Below are 22,693 nucleotides of genomic sequence, written 5' to 3' on the forward strand. Positions count from 1 at the left end.
ACTAATCAATGACACTTTTAAAATATACACAGAGCAGCCAATTCCTTTCTGACTCAGTGGAGAGCCCAAGAGTTTTCACCTCCTTTGGGAAGGTCCCTTAATTACTGTTTACTCCTAAAGCTGGATAAATAGCACAGAAGTACAGACATTGAAAGCGAGACATTGGCTAGAGTGTCTCCAATCTCCAGACAATTTCCATTCAGATGCCGCTTCTCCCCTAGAGGCCGAATGAACCCCCCGGGGATTGCACACAGCTATATTATAAACAGTGCACCCCTGCTGTGTCAGCTCTCGGCGTGGGCAGCTGCTGCAGATGCTGGGGTGAGAGAGGTGTGCGAAACAGCTGCCTGCAGGGGATTCCCAGGGAAGACACGTCTGGCTCAGAATTCACAGGTACCCATCTCTTGCTGAGGAGCTCACCTGCTCGACAAACCCAGTGCAATGTGGGTGTGATGGGATAGAGAGTAAGTCCGTGGTCCTTTCCACTCTGCATAGCCATTAGCCAGACCAGGGCCCTTGCCACAGGGGATGAGTTTGCTCCAGTATCACTGGCCAAAATGCTGCTCTTTGCTCTGCCCCTGGCTGATGGCCTCCAGCCCTGAGAGGGCTGCATTTCAGTGGCACAGAGAATCCTTCAGGATGAAAGGTTGCCACTGAGGCAAATATCCCCTTGGAGTAAGAACTGAGTAAAGATCTCAGGAGCCAGCTGTGTGTGAGTTAATGCACAGGGACTTTCCCCTCCTCCTCTTGCATTTCGGGGCTCTGGCTGTTAACAGGGTGGTGGGGGGAAGGGGCCTCTCGCCTGACTTTCTGATGGAAAGCATGGAGGTGCTATGGCTCCTCACTGGAATAATTATATGAATTTTTCAACCTGGGCAAGACGTCTTATCCCTTGGCTTCATTCGAGAAGTTGGCTGAACCTTTATGGCTGAAACTTTCAAAAAACAATTCAGCCGGAAGCAGACACCCAGTGTGAGAAATTTCAGTCCAAACAGTTAAAGTTTGGCAAATTTATAACCAACTGAAAATGAAGTCTCCTAATTGAAGGTGTCAGACAGCCTTAACTAGCCACCAGCACCATCTACAATGGCCAATCCATTTGTGAATCCCATTCAGCTATGCTCTCTGCTCCAATAAAGTCTGTGGCAAGGAGTGCCATGGCCAAATATGGATTATATAAACAAGTTTCTTTTCTCAGTGTTATATGTTCAATGTACAATGTAATTGAATGTTCCCCTGTTCGTGTGTTATGAGCCAGAGTAAATATAAATGCCTCATCTACTTTTTTATCGATAGATTCATAGGGTTTAAGATCAGAAGGGACAATTAGATCATCCTGTCTGACCTCCTGTATAACACAAGCCATTACTTTTAACCCAGTTACCCTTGTATTGAGCACCATAACTTGTGTTTGGCTAAGACCTGGTCTTCACTAAGATTTTACATTGTTCATATATATGTAGACAGGGTGAGACGGGACCTGCAAGGGTCAGCTAGTGTAACCCCCTGCCAAGATGCAGGGTTTGTTGTGTCTAAACCATCCAGGACAGATGACTCCAGCCTCCTTTGGAAAACCTCCAGTGAAGGACCTTCCACAACTTGCCTAGGTGACTGTTGCATTGTCCTCCTGTTCCTACAATTAGGAAATTTTTCCTGAGATTTCATTGAAATCTGCTCTGCTGCAGTTTGATCCCATTGCCATTTGTCCTTTCCTTTGTGGCAAGAGAGAACAACATTTCTCCATTTTTTTATGGCAACCTTTCAAGTGTCTGGAGACCAATATCATGTCCCTCCTTAATCTCCTCTTTTCCAAACTAAATAGTTCCTTCAGCCTTTGCTCTATGGTTTGCATTTCATCCCTTGGATCATCTTTGTCGCTCACCTTTGGATCCTTTCCCGTTTCTCTACAGAGCGGTGACCAGAATTGCACACAGCACTCCTCATACGGCTTCTTTCCAAATGCAGAACAAAAATAGTTCTTGAACACATCTACCTTTTCCGCAACATTAGCAAGTTTCCTTTCTCCCTCTAGGAATTGGCCTTTACCTTTCCTAGGATTTCTTTTGTTCTTAAAATACTTAATAACCTCCTTTTTGTTCTCCTTAGCGCCCTGCAAAGCATGGATTTCCCCGATGTCTTTAACGTCCTGTATCAATTTTCATAACTTCCAGCTAGTATTGCTTGCTAGCTATTTTCCCTTTTTCCCATTTGTTATATGTGGCTTTTCCCCCCTTAATTGCTGCCTTCACTTTGCTACTGAACTGGGTTTTTAACCAAAGTTCTCCACTTTCTTGATTGTGGAATCGTGGCTTTTTAGGTCTCATAAACTCTTCTTAAAGAACTCTCGAGTTCCAGTCCCATTTTTCTGTCTACATTTTTCCTCCCAATCATAACTTGTCTCAGCTTTGGGGAATTAGCTCTTTGGAAGGGTATCTGTAGATCGCTACTACTGGTTGGGAGCTGTTCTCTGTTTGTCCATGTCAATGTAATTGGTTCCTTTCTTTTACTTTGTTCTCCTCTATCCTGTGCTCCCTTATTTGTCTCTTCTTTAAACTAAAGAGCCCCAGACTTTTCAGTCTGTCGCATATTCCAGACCCCACACCCTTCTCATAGCCTTTTCCCTGAGGTGTGTTCTAGTTGGAATGTTTCCCCCGGCACATGTCTTGGCAAAGATTTTTTCCCCATTGTCAGATTTTCAGTAACTAGTTGAATGGGAGACTCCCTACAGCATGGCTCTGTAGCCTGGCTTTCATTGCACTAAGGCTCCATGTACATTGGCAGATTTTTTTTCTGAAAGTTTGAAAAACGACCAAAAAAAGCACGTTCACATTGTCTTTCTCTTTCGGCGTAGCGCGTCCACACGTGGGGCAGTCACAGCGACAGTGAGAGCAATGCACTGTGGGTAGTTATCACACAATTCAGTTCTGCATCTTGTGCACATAGGTGTTGTGGGAAGGCAGAGCGGATCACGGTACATCATGGCTCTGGGCTCAATGTCCCATGATGCATTATTTTCCATCCCAGCATTCCATGTGTTTCCGTCTCCAGTTCACAGCATTTTTCAATGTTCCTTGTTTTCTGCTCAGCTCGGCACCTCCATCTGCAGGAATAGATCTGGCACTGCTCTGCCAGCTGTCAGTAGCACATCATGAATGGCCTTGGAATAAGTTTTGAAGTTGTGAAGGCAACGGGAGCCACAGTTGCCTGGCATGGTGTTTGACATGGATAACAGCAGCATTAGATTGCTTTTGGCATTCACAGAATGGGTGAGCATGGTGGAATGTTGCTTTTGGGCTCGGGAAACTAGTGGAATCGCATCGTTATGCAGGTCCGGGAAGACGAGCAGTGGCTGCAGAACTTTTGGATGTGGAAAGCCACCTTCCTGGAATTGGGTACTGAGCTCATCCCAGCCTTATGGTGCATGGACACCCAAAGGAGACCTGTGCTGTCGGTGGAGAAGTGCATGGCGATCACATTGTGGAAGCTGGCGACTCCAGGCTGCTACTGATCAGTCACAAATCAGTTTGGAGTTGGAAAGTTGACCATTAGGGCTGCGTTAACGCAAGTGTGCTGGGCCATTAATCACATCCTGCTGCGCAAGACCGTGACTCTTGGCAACGTGCATGACATTGTAGATGGCTTTGCAGAAATGGATTTCCCCAACTGCAGAGGGGTGACAGATGGCACACATATTTCAATTTTCACACCCGACACCTTGCGATGGAATATATCAGTTGGAAGAGGTACTTCTCCACAGTGTTGCAGGCACTTGTGGATAACCGCTGGTGTTTCATTGACATCAATGCAGGATGGTCTGGAAAAGTGCATGACACATGTATCCTTAGGAACACCAACCTTTTCAAAAAGCTGAAAGTGGGGATTTTCTTTTGAGGCCAGAATATCCCCGTAGGGGATGTCAAAATGTCCATAATGCTCCTGGAAGACCTGGCAAACCCCTCAATGCCAGGGCTCATGAAGCCGTACATGGGAAACTTGGATATCACTAAGGAGCATTTCAACAATAGGCTGAGTAGGAGCAGGATGACCGTGGAATGTGCATTTGGCAGATTAAAGGTGTGCTCGCGATGCCTTTATGACAGGTTAGACCTCAATGAGGAAAATATTCCTCTGGTCATACCCATGTGTTGCATATTGTATAATATTTGTGAAGGTAAGCGTGACATTGCAGTCTCTATAATTTTATAAAAATATGCTAATGAGTGAATATAAGGTAACTGGAATATGCTTCATGCAAAAGGTCTCTTGTAAGGTATCAGTACAAAGCTTATAATCTACTGAGTGTGATCTTCCTATTTGTATAAACGTACCACCCTTGTATCTGAAAATAGAAATATGAAATATACCTCTGAGGACCTATTGTAACTATACAAAGTGTGGGCCATTAATGGTGGTTTGGAATCTTGATGACTCCCATTAACCAGGACAATCGACTGCAGATGGCTCTGTTTTACCTGTAAGTCTTCCTGTATGTGTGTGTGCTGGCAAGTGAGCAATGAAGTCTTGCAGTGACATGTGATCGTGTCACCTGAACTGGAATCCATCTTTAACCTGGTGTCTCTCCCTTGAGAAGGAGGGGGTGGGAACCCAGAGGGGGACATAGGATTCCCACCTTATCCAAAAGATATATAAAGGGGTGGAACAGAACAAAAGGGAGGAGGAGCCATCATGAAGAATCCCCCTAGCTACCACCTGAGCTGGAACAAGAGCTGTACCAGGGGAAAGAATTGTGCCCAGGCCTGGAAGGTGTCCAGTCTGAGGAAAAAAACTTACTGCAGCATCTCTGAGGGTGAGATTATCTGTATTCTGTTTGATTAGACATTGATTTGGCATTTTATTTTATTTTGCTTGGTGACTTACTTTGTTCTGTCTGTTACTACTTGGAACCACTTAGATCCTACTTTCTGTATTTAATAAAATCACTTTTTACTTATTAATTAACCCAGAGTGTGTATTAATACCTGGGGGAGCAAACAACTGTGCATCTCTCTCTATCAGTGTTATACAGGGTGAACAATTTATGAGTTTACCCTGCACAAGCTTTATACAGGGTAAAACGGCTTTATTTGGGTTTAGACCCCATTGGGAGTTGGGCATCTGAGTGTTAAAGGCAGGAACACTTCTGTGAGCTGCTCTCAGGTAAACCTGCAGCTTGGGGGCAAGTAATTCAGACCCTGGGTCTGTGTTGGAGCAGACGGGTGTGTCTGGCTCAGCAAGTCAGGGTGTTGGGGTCCTGAGCTGGCAGGGAAGGCAGGGGTAGAAGTAGTCGGCACATCGGGTGGCAGCTCCCAAGAGGGTTTCTGTGATCCAACCCGTCACAGTAAGGGTGCAAAGTTTCCTCGGGGTGCACTGCTGAGACCGAACACTTGCTGCTGATTTTGAGCAGCCAGATACCAAGGCTGTTAGAGGGGCACGATGGGGGGCAAGTCGAATCAGGGAGGCTTTCTGTCTTTAAAATGAGAACGAGTAATGCTTGTTGCTATGCTTGGGATTGTAACGCAGAATTAAGTCCAGTTTTGGTAGGTGGGAAGCAGTTGTGATTGTTCAGGCCCAGGGTTCAGTGTAAGGAAATGATACAACTGCCTGCTGCTTTGCTGCTGCCATCTGCTATCATAACTTCAACGGAAACAAATAAAGACTGATTAATAGTCAAATAACTTTGCTTTTATTGCCAAATACCCCACCACACCATGCACACACACACAGCTGAGCATAACTCCAGCTTTCATTTGAAAAGCTGTCTGCAGAGGAGGAATGAACGGTGAAGTGAGAAGTCCCAGAAATCGGAAAGGAATGTGCGGGTGGAGTTTGGGGAGGACATGGCAAAGACTTGTGAATGTGCTGAAGGGGAGGATGGGCTGATTCTGGAGGCTCAGTCTGGAGCATCAGGAGGGACTGCAGCATGTTGGTTTGCCACTCCAAAACTTTTATCAGCATCTCCATTGCATCTCTAGCGTATGCTCAATTTCTTTTCTTTCCTGCTTGTCGTCTGCAGCAGAGTACTGCAGCACCTCCCGGAACATATCTTCCTTGCTCCGTCTTGGGCACTTTCTAATCCGGCGGAGACACTCGGCTGGAGTGGAGGGGCTGCCTCCTTTCAAGGACATATCTGGTGAAGCACAAGTAACAATAAACAGAAGCATTATTGTTAAGTACACGGGCAGCATTGAAACGCTACATTAAAATACACTGCTGGTAACACTCCTATCACTTTCCTGCTGACCCTTGACAAGCACACATGCCGGTGAACACTACAAGCATGGTGAGTGTTCTCAGGGGCGGGGGACGTTGTGCGTGGGAGAAAAGCAGTGTGAAAGGGGTCGCGGGGCACTTCTCAGGGGACAACACTCTAAAGTTTCCCACGCTTTTCCACAGATGGGGGACATTGTGGCAGATATCTCTCTCCTGAGGGTAAACAAGGAAGCAAAGGTGCATCTACTACATGCTTGCAGTTTCCGCCCCGGTCCCTATGCTGCTCGCCTGTGTGCTGCTTTGGTCTTTCCCCAAGTAATTGCAAATGGCACGAGAAAGGCTCCCTCAATGGGGGAAGGAACAAAGAAACTCTGCAAGGAACCTCCCGCAGAGGATTGCAGAGTACCTGCAGGAAGGCTTCCCAGAGGTCTCTCTGGAGGATTCCAGTGAAATCTCGCTGTGCATCAACACCCCGTTCTGCCGTACTACCTACCTGCACGGGGAAATGCCCAGCACACACAATCACAGCCAGCCTTGTACATTTCTCTGTCCTCCACCCACCTCTGCACTTGACAAAGCAAAACCTTACAGGGGGTCTCCTCTCCTGCTTCTGGCTCACCTGACTGTGACTGCCGAGACTGGCTGGACACCTCCAGAGTGGAGAACAGCTTCTGACTGGACGCAGCACTGGGCAACCCCATCATGGGCACCACATCTTCTAATGTCCCCACCTCTTCATCAATGACTTCCTCCTCTGGTTTAGGTCCAGTTTCTGTCGGCTCCAGCCCCACCGAAGTATTCACGGGGCTCTTGGTGGTAGAAGTGGGGTCGCAGCCAACTCCTTAGAAAAATGGCAGGTCTGGGGCGCAGCACCAGAGTCACCTTTTGCCTCCCTTGCCTTCTGGTACGCAGTCCTCAGCTCTTTCCCCTTTGCTCTGCACTGCAACTTGTCCCAATCATAGCCCTTTTCCCGCAAGCTGCAAGAAATCTGCCCAGAGGTATTGAAATTCCTACAGCTGGAGCACAGCTAGGACTCCTCAGCCTCCTCTCCCCAAATACTGAGCAGATCCAGCAGTTCCACAGTGGTCCAAGCAGGAGACCATTTGCTGCTTGGAGCCGCCATGGCCACCTGGGAAGATATGATGTGAACACTCCATGCCGAGCAAACAGGAAGGGGAATATCAAAATTCCTGGGCCTTTAAAGGGGGAAGAGTTGAAAGTCCTGACCACAGTGATTAGGATGGGCATTGTGGGGTGCCTTCCAGACACCAGTTAAAGTGATGAAATCAAGTACGATGTCTACACTGGCACTTCGGCAACAAAACTTTTGCATAAAAAGCTATTAACATTTTCTCTCCATCCAGGTGTTTGTCCTGCGACCATCACCCAAGACCCTGGGCACATACAGGAAATCAGGGGAAGGTATGGTACATGCAGGAGACGCTGTTCTGCCTCAACGTTGGACACCTTCTCCCCTACTCCATGTCAGATTCCAACTCAAGTGATTTCACCAACCCCTCCACCTTCATCCTGCTGGGTATTCCTGGCCTGGAGGCAGCCCATATCTGGATATCCATCCCCTTCTGCACCATGTACGCCATAGCCATCTTGGGGAACTTCACCATCCTGTTCGTCGTAAAGACAGAGCCGAGCCTCCATGTGCCCATGTACTATTTCCTCTGCATGCTGGCCGTCACCGACCTGGTCCTGTCTACGTCCATCGTGCCCAAAATGCTGAGCATCTTCTGGTTCTATTCCAGGGAGATCAATTTCACTACATGCCTCACCCAGATGTACTTCATTCTCAGCTTCACTGCAATGCAGTCTGGGATCCTCGTGGCCATGGCTTTTGATCGCTACGTGGCCATCTGCAATCCCCTGAGACATTCCACCATCCTGACAAACCCCATGGTGGCCAAAATTGGCCTGGCCATGGTGCTGCGCGGCATCATGCTCATATTGCCCTATCCCTTCCTGGCAAGGAGGTGGCCATATTGCAGAACCAACATCATTCCCCATACATACTGTGAGCACATAGCTGTGGTGAAGCTGGCCTGCGCCGACATCAGCCTCAGTAGTTACTACAGCCTGTCTGTGGCATTCTTGGTGATCAGTCTGGATGTGTTTTTTATCACCATGTCCTATACCCAGATCCTCAGGGCCATCTTCAGCCTCCCAACAAAGGACGCCCGGCTCAAGACTTTTGGGACCTGCGGCTCCCACCTCTGTGTCATCTTAGCCTCTTACATACCACATCTCTTCTCTGCCCTCATACAACGGTTTGGGCAAAACATGGCCCTGCATTTGCGCGTTCTCATTGCCAATGTGTACCTCCTGGTGCCCCCCATCTTAAACCCCATCATCTATGGAGTGAGGACCCAACAGATTCAGGATAGGCTGCTCCAGTTCTTTGCTCATAAATGGACCTAAAGTTTTCTCGTGGTGCTCTGGATCTCAGACTGTCATAGGTCTCACCCCCACTTGGAGCTGTTGGGTTCCAATATGGGGACCTGCATGGATCCTTCTAAACTTAAATCCTAGTTTAGATCTGGTAAAAGCTGCCACCACCCAATAATGTACGTGTATTGGGACACAGACCTTCCCCAAACTTCCCCTGGGGAACACAGATTCAATCTCCCTGAATCTCTACACACAGGGAAGCAGCCCACTTCCCCCCTCCCTCTCTCCTAGCCACTCTGGAGAGATTCACACCGATTCAACCCTGTGAATCAACCTCAGGAGGAACTCACTCTTCCCCCCTCCCCTTCCCTTGAATCTCCACAAGAGAAGGAATTAACTAAGTCCAAAGAAAAGAATTTATTAAAGAAAGAAAAAAGTACACTATCTCTGTATTACCAAGATGCAAAAATACAGGGTCTAAACTTATCAATCTCTGGAGAGAATCCCCCCTCCTTTCTTTCTCAGTAAAAGCAATAACAGTACAGAATTAAAGAAATTCTATAGCAAAACACAGAATTGCAAATACAGAAATAAAAGTGTAAGAATACTAGTTCCTTGCTAATACTCACTAGCTTGAATAGAAGAATTTATTGCAGAAACCTGGGAGGACTTGATTAAGATGTCTGGACTCTCTTAACTCCCAAAAGAGACTCTCTAAAAACAAAGAACAGAAAAAAAAAACTTCCCTCCACAGGGATTTGAAAATATCTTGTCCCTCATTGGTCCTCTGGTCAGGTGTCCACAGGTACTGCTTGTTAACCCTTTACAGGTAGAAAAAAACCCTTAACCCTTAACTAACTGTTTATGACACAGACTGAGCTCCATGCAGAGCTGGCTGGTGACACGGCACTGAGCCCTTTTCCCTGAATCACTGACTGGCCAGTAAAAGAGACTTTAAACCCTTTCCTGAAGTTACTGTGCTGTGTCAGCGTCACAAATTGGGGAATCTGCCTATTTACAAGTCATAGGGTTGCCCCCTTTCTAATTGCTGGTAACTGGAAGCCTCAGGCCCCACCTCTCTGCTCTGCCTCTTCCCCCAGGTTCTGCCACAGCTCTGCCTCTTCCCCTCAAAGCCCCTCCCCTCACTCGCTCCTCTCCTCCCCACCCCCTGTCAATCTCTGGATCATCCCTGACACTCTGCACCCCAAAGCACCCATATTTACCATGGCGATGTAATTATGGTATGTCTTGTACAGAGTATGCCCTGTGAGGTATCATTCTAAAAGTCTTAATCTGCTAAACATTGATATCCCCTGGGGTTGTATGCGCTGTCATTGTATGTGAAGCTATGAAATCCTGCTATGTGTGAGTTACTAAAGGGTGATGTGAGGCTGGAAACACCCAAAACCAGCCTTTCAGGTATGTCAGAGGAGTAGCCAGACAGTGTTAATTGCTGTCATGAACACTCATCCAGGGACGAAGCCACTGGCTCAGGATTCTGTGTAAGGAAGCCTCCTCATTGGGAGTATGGAGACAATGGAGAATGTTTGGCCAATGCGGGAAGACCCCTCCAGGTCACATGCACAGACTTTCCAGCAAGCTGGAAGAAACTATAAAAGATGGGAAGTGACATCATCACTTGTCTTCATTCCCCCACAACTGCATAGCAGATGCAGCCTGCGCCTCAAGAATCTGTAAACTTGTTTATATCATCAGTTAAGGCGAGATATTGATGATTCAAATCCTATCTAGGCTGTACAAGTCTTAGGTTGCAAGTTTGTTTGATTTCCAAGGTAACCTGCTTTGATCTGTTTGTTATCTCTTATAATCACTTAACGTCTGTCCATCTGTAGTTAATAAACCTGATTTATGTTTTATCTTAACCAGCGCGTTTTTGAGTGAAGTCTTTGGGAATCTTAGCTCTGTTAGCAAAGGCTGGTGCAGATCTTCCCCTCATCAAGGGGGGAGCAGGCTAATTAATGAGTTTACGCTGTACAGATCGCTGTGCAGTGCAAGATGATCTAATTCTGGGTTTATGCTCCAGTGGGGATGCAAGTCTGAGGAGCTGGAAAACTGGCTGGTGCCTCCATTGTTGGTCCATGAGTGGCTTAGGTAAAGCACTCAGGTAACTTAGCTGGGTGTGTGGCACCACCTGCTGTTGTGTTAGGTGATAACAGGGCCTGGAGGGGCTGGCTGTGGGTCACCAGGAGAGCAGGGGGAGATGCCAACCCAGCTGAATGGATTGGGGGCACAGCGGTTCCAATAGCTTCCAGGCTGCACCCTGGGGTTACATCCCGTCAAAATCTCCACCTCCTACTCAGCCTCCCAAGCTGGGCTCCCTCTGCTCCAAGGCTGGGACAGGAGCTGCTGCAGCCTGATAAGGAGCCTGTCTGCAGGCAGAAGGTGGCCCCGATTAATGACCCAACGCCTCACTCCACCCTGAAGTAAACCGACATCTTTATACCGTACACTAGATATGTATAGAGTTCTTAAGTCAGTTTCATGGTAGAGATGGTGAGCTTAGAGTTGCAAAGAGTTCTTTCAGAATTAATCCTTAGGTTGCAGTCCAATGTCCAATATCAGGTGTTGTCAGAAGTTTGTTGTCAGAGTGCTACCAGTGTGGTGCTCTGCTTTCTCCTTGTTGATATCACTCGGCTGTGTGCGTGTTTTCCCTCTGTGTACTGCCTCAGCTCTGCAGATAGCTGACACAGCAGACCCGATGAGAACCCCCAATAACCACAGAGTCTAGAAAGGTACGAAATCACATCGATCAGTTTTATTGCAATCTCGGACACAGATTGCAGTTCCCCGTAGAGTACTTAGTCTACTGGGCATACTACTACTATGTGCCTCTTGGCAATGGATCCGGCTCAGTCAGTGGCGGGACTTTCCACTGCCCCCTAGGCCGGTCAAAGACACCGCCCCAGGGATGCATTCTTATACACAGATACAAACAAGTTACACATCACACCTGACGTATGAGTTACAACCCCTCCACGTAGCACGGTACAACCCCTCTACGTATTAAGGTGCCGCCTCTCACCTTGTACATGTTGGTTCGATCAAAACAACTCTATCCATCATAGTACCCTTTTGCCCCTGTCATTGGGATGGGCCAGCCTCTTCTTTGTTATCTGTGTGGAATGTGCAAGTATGTGAATGTTCAGTACCTTTTAGGTACATATCTTCTTGCAGCATCAGCCCTTTCCTTGCCAGCTTCTGTGAGCAGGGCCTGACTCTGGCTCACAGCTTAACTTTGCTTTATGTTAGCAAAGTCTTGACCATTACTTTAGTTCAGGCCTCAGGCCTCATACCGGGCCTCTGATACCAAGGTTTATGTCTTAGGGCCTCCTCTTACTACATCAAGGTGATCCAGAATGGAACTGGAGACCTCAGTCTTGTGACTTGAGCTTCCCCTGAGGAAGCTTAAGCAGATTTGAGATGATAGGATCAGGGCCCAAGTACTCTTTTATAGACCACTGGCAGGCTATGATAATGAAGAATAGTTGCTTTGAAGTAGAATTACCTAGTTCCTATGTATACACAAGTACCTCTTCCATTCATCAGCATAAGATAATTATCCATAAAGCGGTTCATAGGTTATTTACTAGTTAGGTCAGAGAGAGTACAGACAATGAAGTTATTGCACCCAAGTTTAATTTAAATATTAATATTTTCTTTTGATCTTTGAGTCAACCGACATACCAACTGACAGGAATCATCTGTTTACATGGTTAACATCTAACAAGATAGAAGTAAACACATAAAATTAGTATTACCTCTAATTCTCTAACAATACAGGTTTGCATTTCAAAGCTCTATTCCAATTCCCGTTTATATTGCTATTTATGAGGAATAGCCCTAATTACCATTTATAAACTTCTCTAATATGTCTTTAAAGGTTGAATTTGGGTCAATTAGCCTTCTAGTTGCATAACCCTTTCTGACCGTCTGTCACACCTATTAACTCATGTTTGATTGTATGAACCATCTGTACCCTTATGTCTTTGGCACTTGGCGTGCAGGGCCCTTCTCCCAGAGGGAGGTGCTAGAATAGAAGCTGCACCCCAAGAGTGGGCCTATAAAACCAGACTTAGAGTAGGGCCTGAACCCTGCTCCAACTCAAAAACACCTGGGTTCAGTGTGTGGGACCAAAACACAGCTGCCTGGCAGGTGTCCGGGTGCAGGAACTTGAGTGGGGCTGTGACAGCAAACCTGGAGTAGGTGCACTGACGCTAGAGGACTGGGAGTGGACCGGGAGTGGAGCTGGGTGATCCCAAACCTGCAGGGAGGTGTCCACAAGATGTTCTCTTCACCCTAATGTGGCCCACTCTCCTCTGCCCTCAGTGTTTCCCACAGTGCTCCAATTCCCAGACTGATCCAGCCAGAATCCCTGAAGGAAACGTTTCTTGAACCAGGCAGTGCTGGTTTGGGGTCAGGGAGAGGATTTGGGGTCAGGGAGAGGATTTGTCTCTCCCTTGGAAAGTGCTTCCCAGAATGGAAGAGGCAGGGAGTCCCTGTTCTACTGGATATCGTCCCATCTCTCTCTCTCTCACTCTCTCCATCCATTTTGGTTCCTTTTCTCTCCTTTCCTTTCTAACTTCCCACACACACACATGCCTCCCTCTCTCTGCCTCTTCTAATGTGCATCCCACCCTGGCTGCCAGTTACAACACTCAAGGGTCTGTAATTCCGTCCACTTCAGTGGCAAGTGCAGGTGTAGCACTGTGAACCGCTGCCGCTGAGCGCTGATATGGCTGGGCAAGAAGCCGGGCGCATTAGTCTCTTTCCATTACCATCAAGCAGCCTGCAACTGCAAAGCAACCAGCTCAGTATTAACCTGTCTAGAGGCATTGCTGGGCAGATGGTAGCTACATAGACAGGGCTAGAGGCTGCTTGAAAGATGTGGGTGCTCCGCTCATATGTAGCTCTTTGGGGGGATGACATGGCTGAAGGAGGCTACAAAGCTGCAGCTCTATAGAACAATGGGTCCCCCAGCTCCAGCAGAGGGAAGCAAACTGTGGGAGACTGAGAAAGGCTGAGGAACTCTGGGCTGATGTTTTCAATGCTCATGGTCCCCAGCAGCTTCTCCGTATTGAGATCAGCAGCGCAAGATCAGGAGTGAGGATATATTGAACCCACAACCACCCCCATCAGCGCTATGTCAGTTTTTGGCAGCTTTCTTGCTGAGGACACATTGCTAGAGTGAAAGACCTTCCCAAAGATCAATCCGGGAGGCGCTCGGTCTGCATTCCTTTGGGATTTGCCATGAAGATGATGATGATATCTGATGGGATGAACGGCTCCCCAGATACTGTGGTGAAAGGTCTGTTGATCCAGTGATGTGTGTGAGGCTGAGATCTGACAAACAAGAAGTACAGGTGCCACTCACTAAAGAAGGAAAGTGAGAGGGACATTTTCAGGGGGTCACATATTGCATATGTGATGAGTAGTGGGGAAAACACTCTTTCAGTTGCTTTTGCTCTGTAGCTTGGCTTCTTTTTCTCCTGTGGTACAGACAGGAACATAGTCTTTTTCAGGACACAATGTATGTCCTCGATAAAAATACAAAATTAGATCTCAGAGAGCTCTGGTTTGATAGATATTTTGCTGTGACAAGCTGTACCCCAAAACAACACCTGGCACCCCATATTCACCGCTTTTACATAGTTGCCATGTGAGGTGAAAATGGAAAAGCAGCAGTTTGCTGAATATGATCATCCTATTTGTATACATGTCTCATTTTTCTATCTGTAGTTTTGAATATTGACTCTGTACCTGTATTTCAAATGTGTTTGTTCCTGTGATGATGTTCGTCCATCGTTGTCGATGAAGACCTCAACAACTCATTCTTTCGATGACCGGACTCTGCGTCCGAAGATGACTGATCAGTCCGATTCGGGCATGGAACGTCCTGTCACACGTTGGGCAGACATGTGATGGCACTGTCGATGATGTGCGGGCAGCTCTGGACTTGCGCAGCTCACGCTTTCTTTCAGCCTCAGCAGTACGCCTCGCCTCAGAGGTATTACTGCCTGTGTGAATGAGGCTGCGCCATGCTGGACGGTTCAGTGCGAGGGTTTCCCATGTGGTGGTGTTAATCTCAAAGGACTTCAGAGAGGTCTTCAGCGTGTCCTTGAACTGCTTCTTTTGTCCTCCATGGGAGCGCTTTCCCTGGGCGAGTTCTCCGTAGAAGAGCTGTTTAGGAATGCGCTCATCTGACATTCTCACGACATGTCCAGCCCATCTGGTCTGGGCTCTCATCAGCAGTGTGTGAACTGACGGCAGACTGGCTCTGATAAGGACTTCAGTATCGGGCACTTTGTCCTGCCATCTGATTTTTAGAAGCTTTCGCAGACAGGAAGTGTGGAAATGATTGAGCCTTTGTGCATGACTCCGATAGACAGTCCACGTCTCGCAGGCGTACAGCAGAGTTGGAAGCACCACTGCTCGGTAGACCTTCAGCCTCGTTGGTAGGCTGATCCCTCGACGTTCCCAGACGTTGGAGCGCAATCAGCCAAATGCAGAGCTGGCTTTAGCAATTCTGCACTTTACTTCTTCATCGATTGACACTGCTCGAGAAAGGGTACTGCCCAGGTACGTGAAGTGGTCCACTGCCTGAAGTCTCTGTCCATTTACAGTGATGGACGGTTCTGAATACAGAGTGTGGGGAGCTGGCTGGTGCATGACCTCAGTCTTCTTGATGTTAATGGTGAGGCCGAAGCTGTTGCATGCAGATGAAAACTTGCCCATACTGGCTTGCATTTCTGGCTCTGTACTAGCATTCAGAGCACAATCATCGGCAAAGAGAAAGTCCACGTACGCCTGTATTTCATCTGCTTTGGCGCTCAGCCACAAGTCCCGCATTTTGCGCAGTCGGTTCTGTACTGTTCTGCGAGCGTTGATAAAGCTAGTCTTCTTTGCCGCTGAGGATGGATTGTTCTGATATGCGCGATGCAGGCGGTGCTTCTCAGCAAGTAAGGCCTGGATTTCTGCATCATTTTCATCAAACCAGTCTTGCCGCCTGCGTGTGGAGGGCCCCAATACCTTGGATGCAGCTGTATGGACAGTGTTGAGGAATCGCTCCCAGTCTCTCTCAGCGTCATTCTCAATACGAAGATCAGCAAGCTCGTTCTCTAGGTCTTCCGCTAGATTTTCAGCGATGCGGCTGTTCTTCAGCTTCGACACGTCGACCCTTTTGAGAGCCTTACAGCCTTGTGGTCGTCTCTTCGGCATGATATGGAGCTTCATTTTAGATACTATGAGCCTGTGATCTGTCCAGCAGTCAGCGCCGCACATAGCTTTTGTAACCCTGACATCTTGTCTGTCCCTTCTCCTGATGATGACATAGTCAATCAGATGCCAGTGCTTGGAACGGGGATGCATCCACGAAGTCCTGTTACGGGTAGGGAGGCGGAAGACCGTATTGGTGATCAGAAGGTCATGTGCTGCACAAGTTTCCAGAAGTAACAGACCATTGCTGTTACACTTTCCCACTCCATTTTTCCCGATGACTCCTTCCCAGGCTGCGGCATCGCATCCGACTCTTGCATTAAAATCGCCAAGGAGGATCAGCTTGTCTGTGCGGTGAACTGATGATAGCAGAGCATCTAGTTCTTCGTAAAATTTATCCTTCACATCCTCTGGGTTGGTCATTGTGGGAGCGTATGCACTGATCAAAGTAGCTTGTTTTCCTTTTTGAAGTGGAAGCTGCATTGTCATGAGTTGGTCATTCACACCCTTGGGGGGACTGGCAAGTTTCCGAACAAGATGATTCTTGATGGCGAAGCCAACTCCAGATTCGCGACGCTCATCACCGCTGCGGCCACTCCAGAAGAACGTATAGCCTCCGCCTGACTCGGACAGCTGTCCTTCATTAGCAAGGCGAGTTTCGCTAAGGGCTGCAATGTCAATGTTGTAGCGTGCGAGCTCTCTGGTGACAAGTGCTGTTCTTCTCTCTGGTCTGTCTGCCGTGATGTTATCCAGTAGCGTGCGCACATTCCATGTGCCAATGGTGATCGGTGTCACTCTAAGTTTTGTTTTTGTTCGACCGCTTTTATGGGATCCCCGCCAGCCGCGGTATGCTGGCCAGGGTAAGGTGAATCAGGCAATGTTTAGAGCACCTTTTCTAGCCCCCTCCTCGTTCTACGGAGGTGAGCAGTGCAATCCTGAATAGGGCTGCTCAGTCGCTCAAGAAGATGCCGAGCTCCACCGCTGCTTCGGTCAGTGAGGAACGACCATTATACCTGAGCCGCCTGTGTGCAGGTCCGCGGCTACAGCTCCCAGTGTATCCACACCTGCTGCTTCGTCGCTCGCCCATCGCCACAGGACTTGATATGATGTGATATGATATGATATGATGTCGAGACTTGCGCGTGAATTGGTGAGGTGAGGGTAGCCGATGAGTCTAAGACCCTCGGTGAGTTAGGGCCTGTTTACCCATTGCATGCGAAGGCTGGATCTGGCTGACTGAGGAAACCTGGTTCAATGGTCAGGAAGGCGGTGACAGCAAGAATTGTGGAATGCTCAAGAGCACGACAAGACACATAGGCGTCCTGGTCATCCACTGCGCCCTGCCCTATCTCCAGCAGTCTCGACTCTTGTCCTGCCACTGGATACAGATAGGAACTGGGAAGAGAGAGTGAGGTTGACGTTGCACAACTCTCCCTCACTTTAATCCAATTCACGCGTTTGTTCCTGTAGTAACTTCCACAAGGTAGTTTACATCCAGGCGAGCCAGCACACTGTGAATGGACTATTCAAGTTGATGGCCCATCAGTGAGCACAATGGGCCATGGGAGAAGCTTATCCCCACCTGATGGACTTTCTTCTAGGCATTGTAGCCAGAATACGGGTAATGGCCCCTGCTATGACTCAATAAAGCACTCCAGGGCATGTGACCAGCTCGTGTGACACCGGACTCCATCTTGTGCCTGTACTTTCCCACTAACTGTGCTGGGGGCTTTGTTTGTGACAATGAAATTCCCTGCACCTGGCAGAAGTTATAAAAGGGGGAAGTGACATCATCACTTGGGCTCACTCCCCCCACAACTCAACACCTCAAAACACGGCTAGAGGGAAAAGATTTTGACTGGGGAGCTGGTCCCAGGCTGGAAAGGAGAAATCCCACCTCCTGAATGGAAGATTGGTGAACTGTTTGTACCATCTATGAGATATTGCTTGATTCACACCCTGTCTACTTCATAGAACTCAGATTACGATTTTGCTTTATTTCTTAGGTAATCTACTTTGATCTGTACATTTATTACTTATAATCACTTAAAATCTATCCTTGTGCATTGTGCTCTCCACAATGAGAGAGGGACGGACTGGGTAATACCCTTACTCTGGTCAGTCTTCTGACCAGGGCAGGATGGTACAGCTCTGGGGTCCTAGACTGGAGAGCTGGCGGGGAACTGGCTGGAGCCTCTCTATTGTTGGCTCATGAGTGGCTGGCGAAAGCATTCATGTCACTCAGCCGGGTGTGTCCCTGCCTGTGAATGTTTGTGTGAGTGCAGGACCTGGAGGGGTCTGCAACTTTTCACATAATCACAGTGTGAGAGGGGATTCAGATTAGTCTGCGAAAGGGCTCAGTGGTACTCCAGTTCAGGTTTCACGGTGGGAAATTCTGGCACAGCGAGTAGGATGAAATGCACTATTTTGTTGTTCTGAATGAGATTTCCACTTCTTACACTGGTGTAGAGCTTTTAAGTGAGATTTTAAGTGTGGTGGCTGGAGACCAGTCAAAGAGGTTATCTGTGTCTTATTTTCTGTTTGCTTATTTTGGGAAAAGGACATACAGACAGGAAAGCACCAAAATGAGTGAAAACAGCAAAATGATTGTGAAATCGGAGCTATTCAGATTGCAGGCAGTAGAAAAAGAACATAGGAGAATTTTGCAGCTAAGCCCGGCAGAGGCTGCCAGAGAAGAGGATGAACACACAAGGGCTATGGAACCAAAACAACAAGAAACTGGGTGAAGGAGAGAGCGCAGAATCACCACTTGGACTTCCTGGAAAAGCAGAACCAGAACCTTCTCACTCCACTGATTCCCACCTCTCCAAAAATCCTCAAATGGGAACAGCCGTGTCCTGCATACAACAAGGAAGGGGATATTGCTGAATACTTGACTACCTTTGAGAGACTGTGTGTGATTCATAAGATTCCTCATGACCAGAAGATGCCCACTATAGTTGCTGATTTAACTGGTAAAGCACTGGATATAGTCAATAAAATGCCAATTGATGGTGCTTTAGATTATTGTAAATTCAAAGAAATGGTTTTGAAACAATTTTAGATTAGCCCTAAAACATATAGAGTGAAAATTAGGAATCTTAAGAGGGGTACTGGTGTGTAACGTGGAATATGTAAACAAAATGAAAGATTTGATGGGAAAATGGGTAAGGGGTAAAGGCGTTACATGCTTTGAAGGACTATTTCACCTTGTTTCTCAGGAGCACTTCTGAAATATATATAAAGATGATGTGAAATAGTGTCTATGGAACAAAAAGTTGAAAACTGTGGATAGATGGCTTCTCTAGCTGATGATTTTGAGCAGACACACACCTCTATTGTAAATAAACTGCAGACAGAGGGGTTTACACGGGGTGGGAAGCATGGTCACATTTTACCCCATTCCTCTAATCCCCAACCCTAATCTGCTGCAAAAACAAAAGAGTCCAGAAGGTGCTACCATTGTAATTCACTGATCACCTGAGGAATAAATTCCCTTTGCTCAGAGGAAGCAGGCAGCAGATAGCCCATGTGAATGCTGAGATTCTGAGCGCACAAGCACCTCAGGCAGCTGTCAGTTATCGTACTAGGTTTGTTAAATTAGCCTCTGCACAACTAGGGATGAAGCACTGTCAGCATTAATGGCAGGGAACACCTTGCGTGGGGAAGATACAGGGGCAGAAATTTCAGTGGTTAGGAGGAGTGTAGTGCAACAAGGTGACATACTGACAGGACAGATGGCAGAGGTTTTATTATTTGGTGGTTACAAAACCCTTTTGCCTTTGGCTAAAGTGCACATAGAAAAGGAGGGTTTGGAAGCTGTATGATCAGTGGGGGTGGTAGACGATAACCCTATTGATATGCTAATTGGCAATGATTTCTTCCATATTGCTCAGGCTGTTAAAGTGTCCGTCTGCAGCAAGAAGGAGCGTTCTGCTGGGACCTCAGAGGGAAAGGGGAAAGTCCCAGGAACTGCTGAAGGAATGAGAGAGTCTCCTTGATTCCCCTGCAGGAGGGGGAAGCTTCATGCTTCCAGGGGTGCAGGTGGTTGAGACCAACTCCTGCCCTTCAGCTGAAGGCAGCATCGCCTCAGGGAGAAAAATGTCCATGTTGCTGCTAAGCAAGGGACAAACCCAATGCCAGGGCGCATATGGAGATGTGTTCCAGTGGGGAGCCCAGAGAAGTGTGATAGAATCATAGAAACGACTCAGGAGGTGGGTGTGGGTTCCTTTAACATTGCAGCAGGAGGTAATACCACCTCATGAAGGGAGGGAGGTGTGGAGCCTGCCATTGAGACAACTGTCCAGGCTGTTAGCTGTGAGCCCTTCCCGGCTGACCAGAGGAGAGCTCCCACTCTAGAGACCACAGGGGTATGTGTCCTAGAGGGGGGCCCAGAGGAGGAATAGTGGGAGTACAGGAATGTCTCCTCATTGATGACATTTGGACGTGCAAAACCTGGAGAGGATTGCAGCTTGTCAAAGCCTCACAGTGTGAGGGGGAGCCCATGTTGGTTTGCCAGAGGGCTCAGCTTTCCAGGTTGCATCCTGGGCAAGTCCATCACACCCACCTAACGAACAATCCCTGATAGACTGCAAGTCCATTTTCTTCTTGTCATGTGCTCAGTTACTAACAGAGAGACCGTGGTTACAGCAAGGAAGCCAGGACTCCTGGGTTCTGTCTGTCATTCTCTGTGTGACCTTCACCAAGTCACGTCTCCCTTTGCCTCAGTTTACCTATCAGTATAATGGCTATATGTTCATAGCAAATTTCCTTTCCTAGATGTTTTGAAGAGCCTTCGACTTAAGGTGCTGCACAGTATGATGATAGTTACTGATGAGAATTACTGATCTCTGATCCCTTAGCGATAGCCCCATTTGCCTGCAGAAAGTGTTCGTATCTCCCTTCAGCCATCCATCTCCAGATCTCTCTGACTACTAGCTACCCATTAATACTGGGTATTTACAGAGTATTAGACCCTATGGAGAGCTGGCCATTATCCCTGGTTTTCTTACTAATCAAAAACACTTTTAAAATATACACAGAGCAGCCAATTCCTTTCTGACTCAGAGGAGAGCCCAAGAGTTTTCACCTCCTTTGGGAAGGTCCCTTAATTACTGTTTACTCCTAAAGCTGGATAAATAGCACAGAAGTACAGACATTGAAAGCGAGACATTGGCTAGAGTGTCTCCGATCTCCAGACAGTTTCCATTCAGATGCCGCTTCCCCCCGAGAGGCTGAATGAACCCCCCCGGGGATTGCACACAGCTATATTATAAACAGTGCACCCCTGCTGTGTCAGCTTTCGCCGTGGGCAGCTGCTGCAGATGCTGGGGTGACAGAGGTGTGCGAAACAGCTGCCTGCAGGGGATTCCCACGGAAGACACGTCTGGCTCAGAATTCACAGGTACCCAGTGTGACATTATTGATATAAATTGGGACCATATAGAACATGGGTTGTAACCAAGGTCCTGCAGTGGCACCAAATCTTAGATAAAGGGGGTCATCTAAGGTGTCTAAGACCAGGTTATGGGTTGCTGGTTATAATTATGCTGTCTGTATGTCTGTAGCATTTTTAGTTGAAGTTATGAATGTTGGCTCTATGCTGTCTGTATTTCAAGTTTGTGCTGTGCTTCTGGGGGAAGCCTCCCAGACAAGCTGGTGTTAGCTCTGCCTAGCCTGTTTGATGGCCCATTAAGGACCATCAGCTACACAATTGACCCATGGAGAGAAGGCAGACACGCCTTGTGACTCAGCAAGGTATGCAGAGACTTGTCCATGTGACTGCAGACTCCATTTTGCTGTGATTTTCCACAGTGAGAACAAAGAGATTCTTACACCTGGAAAAGTCTATATAAGGCTGATGCATCATCTCCATCTTGTCTTCAATCCTGCTTCTGACCTCTGGAGAGACTTTGCTACAAACTGAAGCTCTACACAAGGGACTGAATGACCCATCCCAGCGGGGGATGTATTCCAGAGACTTAATTTGAACCTGCAGTTTACTCCATCACTGCTGCAAGCCTGAACTAAGAACTTTGCCATTACTGCATGTAATTGATTCCATTTAACCAATTCTACCTCTCGTCTCTACCTTTTTCCCTTTGTAAATAAAGCTTTAGATTTTAGATTCTAAAGGATTGGCAACAGCGTGATTTGTGGGTAAGATCTGAAGTGTATATTGACCTGGGTCTGGGGCTTGGTCCTTTGGGATCGAGAGAACCTTTTTCTTTTATTGGGGTGTTGGTTTTCATAACCATTCATCCCCAGGACGAGTGCACTGGTGGTGATGCTGGGAGACTGGAGTGTCTAAGGAAATTGCTTGTGTGACTTGTGGTTAGCCAGTGGGGTGAGACCAAAGTCCTTTTTGTCTGGCTGGTTTGGTTTGCCTTAGAGGTGGAAAAACCCCAGCCTAGGGCTGTGACTGCCCAGTTTAAGCAATTGGTCCTGATTTGGCACTCTCAGCTGGGTCCCGCCAGAATCGCTCCGTCACACCCAGCTCTTGCTGAGGAGCTCACCTGCTCGACAAACCCAGTGCAATGTGGGTGTGATGGGATAGAGAGTAAGTCCGTGGTCCTTTCCACTCTGCACAGCCATTAGCCAGCCCAGGGCCCTTGCCACAGGGGATGAGTTTGCTCCAATATCACTGGCCAAAATGTTTCTCTTTGCTCTGCCCCTGGCTGATGGCCTCCAGCCCCGAGGTGGCTGCATTTCAGTGGCACAGAGAATCCTTCAGGATGAAAGGTTGTAGTAGATGGACAATACTTGGTATTCTGAGGCCGTGGCCCATATGTTCTCACGCCCCACTGAGGCAAATATCCCCTTGGAGTAAGAACTGAGTAAAGACCTCAGG

The 22,693-nt window shown here is 47.7% G+C and overlaps 2 protein-coding genes across 4 annotated transcripts in view; both read left to right on the forward strand.

Annotated features, from left to right (window-relative positions):
• The window catches only part of LOC123374091 (olfactory receptor 52K1-like), a 236,777-nt gene that overhangs the window by 119,593 nt on the left and 94,491 nt on the right, over window positions 1-22,693 (forward strand). The gene's annotated exons all lie outside the window — the stretch shown is intronic.
• On the forward strand, window positions 7,642-8,640 carry LOC123374113 (olfactory receptor 52E4-like). The gene has a single exon (XM_045023644.1). It carries the CDS (start codon window positions 7,642-7,644, stop codon window positions 8,638-8,640), a length of 999 nt encoding a protein of 332 aa, XP_044879579.1.

Source organism: Mauremys mutica, chromosome 1, assembly GCF_020497125.1.
Source record: "Mauremys mutica isolate MM-2020 ecotype Southern chromosome 1, ASM2049712v1, whole genome shotgun sequence".
Lineage (NCBI taxonomy): Eukaryota > Metazoa > Chordata > Testudines > Geoemydidae > Mauremys > Mauremys mutica.